The sequence below is a fragment of the Anolis sagrei genome, chromosome Y, assembly GCF_037176765.1.
Source record: "Anolis sagrei isolate rAnoSag1 chromosome Y, rAnoSag1.mat, whole genome shotgun sequence".
Lineage (NCBI taxonomy): Eukaryota > Metazoa > Chordata > Lepidosauria > Squamata > Dactyloidae > Anolis > Anolis sagrei.
Genome location: NC_090035.1, coordinates 73,929,249 through 73,941,558, shown reverse-complemented (window position 1 = coordinate 73,941,558; position 12,310 = coordinate 73,929,249). Strand labels below are relative to the sequence as shown.

The following is a 12,310-nucleotide window of genomic DNA, read 5'->3' as shown; positions in this document are numbered from 1 at the left end:
TTAGTTTACTCCCAATATCTCTTTCACCCAACTCCCTTAAGGACTGCTCAACTATATTAGCTTTCCTCTCACCAATTCCTTCTACTCACCTTTTCCAATAATAATAATCATCATCATCATCTTTACTTATACCCTGCCACCATCTCCCCAATGGAGACTCGGAGCAGCTTACATGGGGCCAAGCCCGGACAACATATTACATCAAAATAAAAGCAAAATATAAACAACAAGCAACACCATCAAAATTACATTTTAAAAAAACACATGAATACAATAACAAAATAACATTACCATAAAGTCACAATAACAGTGGGTGGGCCACATGTACAGGATAAAATGTTTAAAAACTCTGAGATAAAAAAAGGAGCAAGTTATTTGCAGGGATCTCATAAAAACACACAGGGTTGTGAAACTAAACTTTCCATTTGGGGGGCATGTATTCCAGTGACAGAAGCGTTGAGGAGAGCCAAGTTCTAAGGTTCTTTTTGAACGTTTCTAGTGTAGGGGTTTTCCTAATCTCTCCAGGTAATGAGTTCCAGAGTTGGGGGGCTACAAAGAAGGCTCTCTCCCTTGTGCCCACCAGACGGGCCTGTGAGATTGGCAGGGGCAAAAGGAGGGCCTCCCCCGAAGATCGAAGGGCCCGGGTTGGTTCATGGAGAGAGATGCGGTCCTAGCCTTTTCGCCCACTTAAGACTTCTTTTTCTTTCACCCTTTCCTAGTTTTACCCAATCTCTTCTGACTTCCTTCCAAACATCTATGGTCCCACCCATACCAACATACACCAGCAACCATCATCCCCCTTCAGAATCATTCCTGATCTTGAGGAAGCCTACCATCAGTCATTACTCCAGTGCCCCCTACAACATCTTTCACTTTTTTCAGTATTGCAAGAGCCCACCCACATTCTCTCCACCTGTCTTTCCTACCACAAGTTTCCACACATCAAACTCATTTTCTGAGAAATATCCTGCTCTGTGCCACAAATACACAAGAATGCGAACAGCCATGTTAAATTAGATTCAAATTTACGTAGTCCAATATTCTGGTCACACATGGTCAAACAAAGGTTCATGGAAAGCCCTGCAATATTAAGTGCGCCCCGCATGGCATTTAATATAGAGAGCAGCACATCATTTGATTTCACAGGTGACATAAAGGCAACTTAGACTAATCATAGAAGAGATCCCAAAGGCCATCCAGTCCAGCCCCATTCTGCTATGCAGTGACACAAGCAAAGCACTCCCAACAGATGGCCATCCAACGTCTATTTAAAATCCATCAGAGAAGATGACTCTACCACACTCCAAGGTAGCAGATTCCACTTCTGAACAATACTGTCACAAAGTTCTTTTTAATGTTTAGACAAACTCTCAGCTTGAATCCATTGCTCTTCATCCTAGCCTCTACTACAAGCCACTGACAGCCTCATTCTCTGAATTTTTTTAGAGCTATCCCAGTCATCAGTATAATTTGGGGCTGTAGTTTCCTTTAGCCTGTGTGAGCTTCTTTTTATCTGTCCTGAATCTCCCACTATTTCTTTTTACTTAATAGGATTCCAATGATTTCTATTCATATAGCGGGGAGTTGAACTGTGAGTCTCTTCCAACCTCATGATTCTATGGTTCCTACCTACTTAATGTTTTTAAAGCAAGGGTTAGCCTGCTTCAATATAAAAAGGAAAGGTTTTGTGGTACACCTTTCAATATATCATCATAGGTAATCAATCGTGACCAAGGATGATTGTCTTCCAGAAGCAGAGTGTTGGCAGCAGGTCTGTAAGTGACTGTAGAGACCTATTCTGGCTCCACATGGTCTAACACAACGAGGACACAGATATCCAGATGGAAAGTGGTCCCAACATAGGTTTGCTTGTGGGACATTTCTCCCTTTCGCCCTCTATTTGTGCCTCCTCAAAATCCATAGCACTGTTGGTAATAGCTGACCTCCCGTAGAACGCTTGAGGGCCAAGGATTCCCTCAGTATTTATGACACATTTTTAAAGGTAACTTTAAGCCCATTTTGTATCTCTTTTGATGTCCATCTTTAAAACTAATTTATTTCAACATAACTTTTTCCTCTGGCCATTATTGTTGTTGGCTGCTTTCAGCTGATAGTGATCCAACAGCCCTGCCCACGTCTTGTGGAGCCAGGGTTGTGGCTTCCCAGACTGAGTTCTCCCATCTGGAATAAGGTTTCCTCTTTTCCTCCTGCCTTACTAAGCACCTTTCCCCCCTTCTTACCTCTTGCAGAAAAGCTAGCAGACGAGCCATGTGCAAACTCCCTTTCTGCCTTAGGAAACCAGTCTTCCCCCTTTTCAAATCCCCAAAGAAAGGTTTAAAGATCCAGCACCCATAATGCCAGTGAATGTGGGAAGGCAAGGTGTATGTAGGATTTTAATTATTTTAACAATTTTAATGTGATGTTATTCATTAAATTAATCATTTTAATTTCAGTCTTTAACAATTCTGTTGAACAATTTAAGGCTATGGTATTTACATACCATAGCCTTAAATTGTATTGTTTGTAATGTGAGCCACTAATTGTATTGCTTCTGATATTGTGAGCCCCTTTGAGGCTCATTTAAGAAAAAAAGTGGGGCAGCAATAGTAATGTCTTTAACTTTTCTGTTTAATTGTATTTTAATATTTTTATATATTACAGGCTTGAACTGCATTGTTTTTAATGTTATGAGCTACTTTGAGACTCGTTTAAGAAAGAGATAATAATGTTCCTTAGGCACTCCTTTGTTGTCCAAAACTGATGGCCTTCCAGTTCTTGGAAGATGCCTGGGAGTTTTTTAAATGTGTGGAGGTAGGTGTACAGCCAACACAGTCTTCACACAGTGAGAGTCCCAACCCGTGGTATAGTTAACACGAAGACGGTGGCTTCTCAATCTGTTGCAGCCTGCTTGTGCCTTCACAGCTGTTGTAACATGTACCATGTTATTTTCCGCCTGATCTGTCATTGAGGTCTTTGGATTGTGCTCCGTCTGGAGCCTCTCCTGCGGCCCTCCGGGAGTGCATGGCTCTGGTGGTTATGCCCAAAGGTTCATTGCAGTGGTTCTCGACCTGTGGGTCACTAGGTGCTTTGGCCTACAACTCCCAGAAATCCCAGCCAGTTTACCAGATGTTAGGATTTCTGGGAGTTGAAGGTCAAAACATATGGTGACCCACTGGTTGAGAACCACCGGTTCATTGAAACACACAAGGTCTCTCACCACAACAAGGTGACAATCCATCATGGGTAATAATATCTTTAACCATTTTATAATTAACTGCATTTTAATATTTATATATTAACTATTGCTTTTAGTGTTGTGAGCCACTTTTGAGTCTCATTCTAATTGTGAGCCATTTTGAGTCTCATTTAAGAAAGAGACAATAATAATGTCTTTAACAATTCTATGTTTAACTGTATTTTAATATTTACATATTGTAGCCTTAAATTGTATGGTTTTTAATGCTGTGAGCCACTTTGAGTCTCATTTAAGAAAAGAAAGAAGGGTAGCAATAATAATGTCTTTAACAATTATGTTTTGATATATATCAGGCTTCAACTGTATTGTTTTTAATATTGTGAGCCACTTTTGAGTCTTCTTTAAGAGAAGAGAGCTAATAATATTTTAACAATTCAATGTTTGTATTTTTTTTATATTGTAGGCTTGAAGAATATTGTCAAAGGCTTTGATGGCCGGAATCACTGGGTTGCTGTTAAGTTTTCTGGGCTGTGTGGGCCATGTTCCAGAAGAATTCTCTCCTGACCTCTGAGAATGCCTGCCATCGATGCAGGTGAAACGTCAGGAGAGAATGCTTCTGGAACATGGCCATGCAGCCCGGAAAACTTAAAGTTACCCACTGAGCGGTATTGTTTTTAATGTTGTGAGCAACTGTGGGTCTTTCCACACAGCCCTATATATCCCAGAATATCAAGGCAGAAAATCCCACATTATCTGAGTGTGGACTCTGTAACCCAGTTCAAAGCAGATATTGTGGGATTTTCTGCCTTGATGTTCTGGGAATATAGGGCTGTGTGGAAATATATAAAAGGTAAAGGTTTTCCCCTGACATTAAGTCCAGTCATGTCCGACTCTGGGGTGTGGTGCTTATCTCCACTTCTAAGCCGAAGAGCCGGCATTGTGGTGCTCATCTCCACTTCTAAGCTGAAGAGCCAGCGTTGTCCATAGACACCTCCAAGGTCATGTGGCCGGCGTGACTGCACGGAGCACCGTTACCTTCCCACATTTGCATGTTTTCGAACTGCTAGGTTGGCAGAAGCTGGGCTAACAGCAGAAGCTCACGCCGCTCTCCGGATTCGAATCTGCGACCTTTCGGTCAACAAGCTCAACAGCTCAGCAGTCAATATTAATGTAAAAATAAATAGTATGACTTTACATAGGATTTGTGCTACATTAGAACAGTAAAGTGACTCTGGAACTCACTGCCTGGAGAAATTAGGAAAGCCCCTACCTTAGAAACCTTTAAAAAGGACCTTAAAACCTGGCTCTTCCGCTGCGCTTTTAATGAATAGGTTTACATTCTCACACTATTGCTTAGGCTCAATGTTTTGTCATTGGAGCATATGCCCCCCCCCCTCTTTTGTAGGAAAACCCGATTCCACAACCCCCACTATAATCTGTCTCTCTCTTATCTCGCCTGAGTTTTAATTAATCAGTCTCTTTTAATCATTACATGTAGCCCACCCATTGTCATTATGATTGTGCCTATTGTAATTTTATATTGCTATGTTTTCATGTGTTTTATGTAATTATGTTGTTGTTGTTTATTGTTTGCGTTTTCAGTTTTATATTATTGTAATTTGCTGTTTGGCCTTGGCCTCATGTAAGCCGCTCCAAGTCCCCATTGGGGAGATGGTGGCGGGGTATAAATAAAGATTATTATTATTATTATTAAGACAGGAGCCCCTGATGGCGCAGAGGGTTAACCCCCTGTGCCAGCAGGACTGAAGACCCACAGGTTGCAGGTTCAAATCCAGGGAGAGCGCGGATGAGCTCCCTCTGTCAGCTCCAGCTCCTCATGCAGGAACATGAGAAGCCTCCCACAAGGATGGTAAAAGATCAAAACACCCTGGCGTCCCCTGGGCAACGTCCTTGCAGACGGTCAATTCTCTCACACCAGAAGTGACTTGCAGTTTCTCAAGTCGCTCCTGACACAACAAAAAAAAAAAATCCTGATGATCTGCATCGTCCTATCTCCCAGAGTTTTTAAAATTTTAGCTTTGAATGTGGCCCTGCCCAGTGAAATCCTCTTTTTTAATTGCATGTTTTATATTACCTGTGTCGTTTATTATATTTCTTTGCATTTTATGTATTATATTTTCTGGTTATTGTTGTGTTTTTGTATTACAATGTATGTACTGCACTAATGGGCTTGGCTTCATGTAAGCCGCACTGGGGGAGATGCAGTAGGGTATAAATAAAGTTTTATTATTATTAAATTAAACATTAAATATTAAATAACCAGAAAAATAAAATAAGGGGTAAACACTAATCTGGGAACCTGCTATTGCAACACATCCAATGACGTGGTTTAAAATGGGGTAATATTTTAGTATCATTTGATAGAGGAAAGCAGGGAACAACAACAACAACAACAACACAGTCTTTTCTAGTGAGTTATGTCTTCTCGTGATGTGTCTAGAGTACAAGTCGTTTTGCCCTCTGTACAGGTACAACTGCACCAGGAGCTCCAATTTTGTTTGCTTTGCATTTAATGTTTGTTATAGTCCCAAGTTTCAGGGACTCTGCAGATAGGTGGCTTCTTTTGGCTGCAATCATAGGGCAAGCCACCTGTCAATTATAGTTAGGTTCCCTGGTTCCGCCCCCTTTTTGGGGTTTTGGAGGGAATAGGAGCCTTTTTGGGTCCAGTCCACACAGAGAAGCTTTCCATGCAGGACATAAAACCAAGAGCTCCTGTAGAAAGCTTCATCTTCTACGGCTTGGCCAGGGAGATATACAGTCTAAAGCTTGGCCGAGGATCATACAGCCTTACAGCTCCTTTGGGGAGGGACTTCAGTCAGCCATCACTAAAACCTGAACTCCTTTTCCCCTGGAAGTCTACAAAGTGTAGCTGTCCGAATGTATCTCCTTCTACGTCCCGCCTTGGAGTTTAAGATCTGCCGGGGAGGCCCTGCTCTCGGTCCCACCTTTATCACAGGTGAGACTGGTGGGGACGAGGGACAGGGCCTTCTCGGTGGTGGCCCCTCGCCTGTGGAATGCACTCCCGGGGGAGATTAGGTCATCAACATCCCTCCTTGCTTTCAGAAGGAAGCTAAAAACCTGGATGTGGGACCAGGCCTTTGGGTAAGATGGCAGATGGACAAAGACAACCAATGACAACCAGAGTAGGAAAGGATAATGACGATGCTAGATGGATTACGGACTATGAATTGGTGAACATTGTCCACAAGATGATTTTATTGATGCTAGTATACTGTTTGATTGTTTTAATTAGTTATGACTGTTGACATCATGTGGTAAATTTGTGTATTGTATATTGTACTGCATTTTGTGAATTGTTAGGCATTAAATTGTGCCTTTTGTAAGCTGCCCTGAGTCCCCCTTAGGGGATTGAGAAGGGCGGGGTAGAAGTACACGAAATAAATAAATAATAAATAAATTAGTAAGGGTCTCTCGCGGAAGCCAGAAGCAGTTGGTACCGGGTGGAGGGGCTCCACGCCAACAGAGGCAAAGACAGACTGCCCAGATTAGAAGTTAAGGATTTCCCCATTAGTTACAGTTATGAAGATAGTGCCTGTTCCCTGTGGACAAGATTGAGAGACAGCCAATAGACTGTCAAGAAAGCCTTGAAATACCTGTTTGTTTTCATTAATAAACTTCGTTGAACCTTTAAGCAATCTAAAGACTTTGTTTTAAGGAAATCCAAGGGCCTTTAATCTGAGGCAGCCCCGGTGTCCCGTTGGGCACACAGAATTTATGTCCTGTCTACAGTCTGATGCACAGGCCCAGCGTGCCTGAAAAACATTCAGTTTGGCTCTGAGGCCTATTTGTTTCCCTTCTGAAGGAAATTTTAGCAAGAAAACCCTTTGCCAGGGTCGCCAGAGGAAGGGAAAGAGCCCAAACAATACAGGCCTCTGCTCAGCCCCCCAGAGACACAGAAGGAAGGCCCCGCCAAGCCTGACAAGAGCGCAAGGCCTCACCCGAAGAGTCCCGAGAAGAAGCCGTGGGAGCCGCGCACTTTCTTGTCCGCCTCAGCCAGGAGCTGAAGGGCTTCTTTCTCCTTCCCGCTCGTGTCCATTGCCATGGCGGCCTCGACTGCAACGGCAGCCCCAGACGCAGAGAAGGAGCGACAAGATGCACCACTTCCTCCTTGCTCTGCTTCTCCTCACACTGAGGAAGACGTCGCCGGGAGCACTTGACGTCGCCACGCACGCCGCGTCCTGACGTCACCGCGCCCGGCTGGACCGAGGAAGCCGCTCGCGACCGCCCTCACTTCCCACGTGACCTCGCCACAGCCACGCCCCCTCTTGGATCTCTCACTGAGCTGCTTCGTCTCACGTGACTGAGGTTGTGCTGACTCATCGGTGTCACGTGATCAGTGAGTTTCCCCCCCCCCTCCTAGCATTGGTACAGTCCCAGCTGTGCAAGAAGGTTGGGCTATACCATTTTCAAACTGTAGGGATTATTTTATTATATATCTCAATATTGTATATAATTTGTATAAAATTGATTATATTTCAATTTTGTATAAAATATTTTGTATTTTTAAATTAAAATTATATTGTTATTTTTATTTAATTATAATATATATATATCTTTATTTTTATTTAATTATATATATCTCCATATTGTATATAATATATATGAAACTAATTTTATTTCAGTTCTATATAAATTATTTTATATTATTAAATTAGAATTTTTATTTTTATTTTTAATTATATATATCTCGATATTGTGTATAATATATATGAATAAATTATATGAAATTAATTATATTTCAATTTTGTATAAAATATTTTATATTTTTAAATTAAAATAATATTTTATTTAATTATAATATATCTCAATATTGTATATAAATTATATGAAATTAATTATATTTCAATTTTATTTAAAATGTTTTATATTTTTAAATTAAAATCATAGTTTTTGTTTTTATTTAATTGTATATATCTCTCTATATTGTATATAATTTGTATAAAATTAATTATATTTCAATTTTATATAAAATATTTTATATTTTTAAATTAGAATTTTTATTTTTGTTTTTATTTAATTATATGTATCTCCATATTGTATATAAATTATATATATTAATAATATATATTATTAATAATAATATTATTATTAATAATAATAATATAAACTTAATTATATTTTAATTTTGTATAAAATATTTTTTTATTTTTAAATTAAAATTATATTATTTCTTTAAATTATATATATATATCTCAATATTGTATATAAATTATATAAAATTAATTATATTTCAATTTTACATAAAATATTTTATATTTTTAAATTAAAATCATATTTTTGTTTTTATTTAATTATTATATATATCTCCATATTGTATATAAATCATAGAATCAAAGAGTTGGAAGAGACCTCGTGGGCCATCCAGTCCAACCCCATTCTGCCAAGAAGCAGGAATATTGCATTCAAATCACCCCCGACAGATGGCCATCCAGCGTCTGTTTAAAAGCTTCCAAAGAAGGAGCCTCCACCACACTCCGGGGCAGAGAGTTCCACTGCTGAACAGCTCTCAGAGTCAGGAAGTTCTTCCTCATGTTCAAATTATAAAATTAATTATATTTCAATTTTATATAAAATGTTTTATATTTTTAAATTCAAATCATATTTTTATTTTTATTTAATTATTATATATCTATCTCAATATTTTATAAAATTTATATAAAATTAATTATATTTCAATTTTATATAAAGTATTTTATATTTTTAAATTAAAATTATATTTTTATTTGTATTTTATTATATATATGTGACATTAAAATTAAAATATAATTTTAATTTAAAAATATAAAATATATATTTTACATAAAATTTAAATATAATTAACATATAATATTATCTATATAATTTATATAATACAATTAAATCTGGAGAACAAGCCCTATGAGGAGCGGCTTAAGGAGCTGGGCATGTTTAGCCTGAAGAAGAGAAGGCTGAGAGGAGATATGATAGCCATGTATAAATATGTGAGAGGAAGCCACAGGGAGGAGGGAGCAAGCTTGTTTTCTGCTTCCTTGGAGACTAGGATGCGGAACAGTGGCTTCAAACTGCAAGAGAGGAGATTCCATCTGAACATGAGGAAGAACTTCCTGACTGTGAGAGCCGTTCAGCAGTGGAACTCTCTGAGTGTGGTGGAGGCTCCTTCTTTGGAAGCTTTTAAACAGAGGCTGGATGGCCATCTGTCAGGGGTGATTTGAATGCAATATTCCTGCTTCTTGGCAGAGGGTTGGACTGGATGACCCATGAGGTCTCTTCCAACTCTTTGATTCTATGATTCTATGTATCTCACAATTAAACAGAAAATAACACTTTCCAACCAGGAACAGCTGTGGATCCGGGCAGGAGGCAGACTGTTGGATAATACAGAACGTTGGATGAGCGAAGGTTGGATAAGCTAGATTCTACTGTACTATAATAATAGCAATATATAAAATATAATACTGTTGGAAATAGCAACCTTCTACAAGTCCCTTATACTAGTAATTTGATATGTATATAATGGAGATTGCTTACTATATTGTGTGTATATATTGGTATGCAGTTTTCCCCCTTAACTCTATGTTTTTAGAGGTTGTGGGAGGGGCTACAGACCATGTGACCTTGATCTTAGAATGTTCAGAGTGAGACGCCATTTTAGAATGCATTTGAATCGGAAGTCGTTTGGAGTCAGATCGAAGTCTGTGGCGATTTCTGTCTTTCCCAATTAATTCTACTGATAATGTATAATATTATATAATGATTTAGTATTGTGTATTTGTATATTTTAAGTTGTAATGGTTTTAATTGTGAGCCGCATTGAATGTCCATATGGAGAGATGAAGCTGGATATAAATAAATAAACAAACAAATAAATAAATACATAACAAAACCTGCAGGTCATGTGAGGGATGCCACCTTTTTTGTTTTGAATTACTAATTTATTAGACATATTTCTGTTACACCTTTCCAACAGACAATCATTGCTTTAACAAATATGTTGAGCGCATTCTAAGAGTCAGTAGAAATTCGTAAGGAAGTCGCCTTTTATCCACAATTTTCTATAGTGCCTTTTAAGATGTATTTTAATTACTGTATTACGATTCCAAAGCACACTTTCCCCTTGTGTATAAATATCTCTAAAATTGGGTCTGCCTTAGAATTGTAGGTGTTTCTCAACCTGGGGGTCAGGACCCCTGGGAGGTCGCGAGGGGGTGTCAAAGGGATCACCAAAGATCATCAGAAAACAGTATTTTCTGTTGGTCATGGGGGGTTCTGTGTGGAAAGTTTGGCCCAATTTTGACATTGGTGGGTTCAAAATGCTCTTTGATTGTAGGTGAACTATAAATCCCAGCAACTACAACTCCCAAATGTCAAGGCCTATTTCCCCCAAACTCCACCAGTGTTCACATTTGGGCATATTGAGTATTTGTGTCAGGTTTGGTCCAGATCCATCATTGTTTGCATCCACAGTGCTCTCTGGATGTAGGTGAACTATAAATCCAAAACTCAAGGCCAGTGCCCACCAAACCCTTCCAGTATTTTCTGTTGGTCATGGGAGTTCTGTGTGCCAATTTTGGTTAAATTCCATCATTGGTGGAGTTCAGAATGCCTTTTGATTGTAGGTGAACTATCAATCCCAGCAACTACAACTCCCCAATGACGAAATCAATCCTCTCCAACCCCACCAATATTCAAATTTGGGCATATTGGGTATTTGTTCCAAATTTGGTCCAGTGAATGAAAATACATCCTATATGTGAGATATTTACATAACGATTCATAACAGGAGCAAAAATCCAGTCATGAAGCTCCAATGAAAATAATGTTAGGGTTTGGGGTCAGCACAATATGAAGAACTGTATTAAGGGGCCGCATAATTAGGAAGGTTGAGAAATACACACGCAGAGAGACACATGTATACATACAGCTTTTTTGTCTGTTGAAGATCCTGAAATTAATGTGCGTCTTACAATCAATGGTGCCTTAGAATCAAAGAAATACGGGGTATTTTGGTTGTGTCAAGGCGAATTCATAATTATTATTTATTTATTTATTACTTGCATTTATTAACCGCCGCTCTCAGCCCTAGGGCGACTCGTGGCGGTGTACAAAACATAGAAAAACAGTTTACAATAAGTCAAGACAACAAAACAACATATTACTAATACACAACATCTAATTATACTAAAAATCCGCTTCGTCTTATCATGGGATCATAATCAATCTCATAGTCGTAATCCATTCCGGTCGTCATTTCCAATAACATAGCACTCAGTTGAAGGCCATCTCGAAAAGCCATGTTTTCAGGCCCCTACGAAAGGCCATAAGGGAGGGCGCCTGTCTAATAATTATGTACATAAAATCAAACCACCCACAGAATTAATTGTTTACTCAAATCAGTATTCATTCAATTCATTATTTCTTCTTCTCCTTCTTCTCCTCCTTCTCCTTCTCCTTCTCCTTCTACTCCTCCTTCTTCTCCTCCTTCTTGTCCTCCTCCTCATCCTCATCCTTCTCCTTCTTCTTCTCCTTCTTCTCTGTCTCCTTCTTCTTCTCCTTCACCGTCTTCTCCTCCTTCTCCTCCTTCTCCTCCTCCTCCTCCTTCTTCTCCTTCTCCTTCTCCAGAGCGGTACCTATTGATCTACTCACATTTGCATGTTTTCGAACTGCTAGGTTAGCAGAAGCTGGGGCAACAAGTTTAGCAGCTCAGTGGTTTAACCACCAGGGATCCCATATAATCTAGTTCAAAACAGATAATCTGGATTTTATATGGCAGTGTAAATGGGGCCTTAGAGAAACAAGCATCAATAGGAAGCACATTTGCTATAGTAGCTGGTGAATTGTCCTTCTGGCTATCCTGTGATATGCATTTCAAGTCCCTTTCGTGCCACCCAGTGAAGACACCTTGCACTATGCTACTCAGCTGCTGAGTATGCATGCCCAGTGTGGAACACATCTCACCACGCTAAAACAGTGGACGTGGCTCTTAATGAGACATATCACATTATCACGGGGTGTCTGCACCCTACACCACTGGAGAAACTACACTGTCTAGCTGGTATTGCACCACCTGACATCCGCCGGGAAGTAGCAGCCAAT

The 12,310-nt window shown here is 39.3% G+C and overlaps 1 protein-coding gene across 1 annotated transcript in view; it reads right to left on the bottom strand.

The window, feature by feature from the left end:
* The window catches only part of LOC137095049 (alpha-soluble NSF attachment protein), a 33,016-nt gene extending 25,637 nt beyond the window's left edge, over positions 1–7,379 (bottom strand). The window contains exon 1 of the mRNA XM_067461230.1: positions 7,177–7,379. Coding sequence (XP_067317331.1) covers positions 7,177–7,280 — 104 coding nt within the window. The 5' untranslated portion in view covers positions 7,281–7,379. The remainder of the gene's footprint in view (positions 1–7,176) is intronic.
* Positions 7,380–12,310: the final 4,931 nt, after the last annotated feature.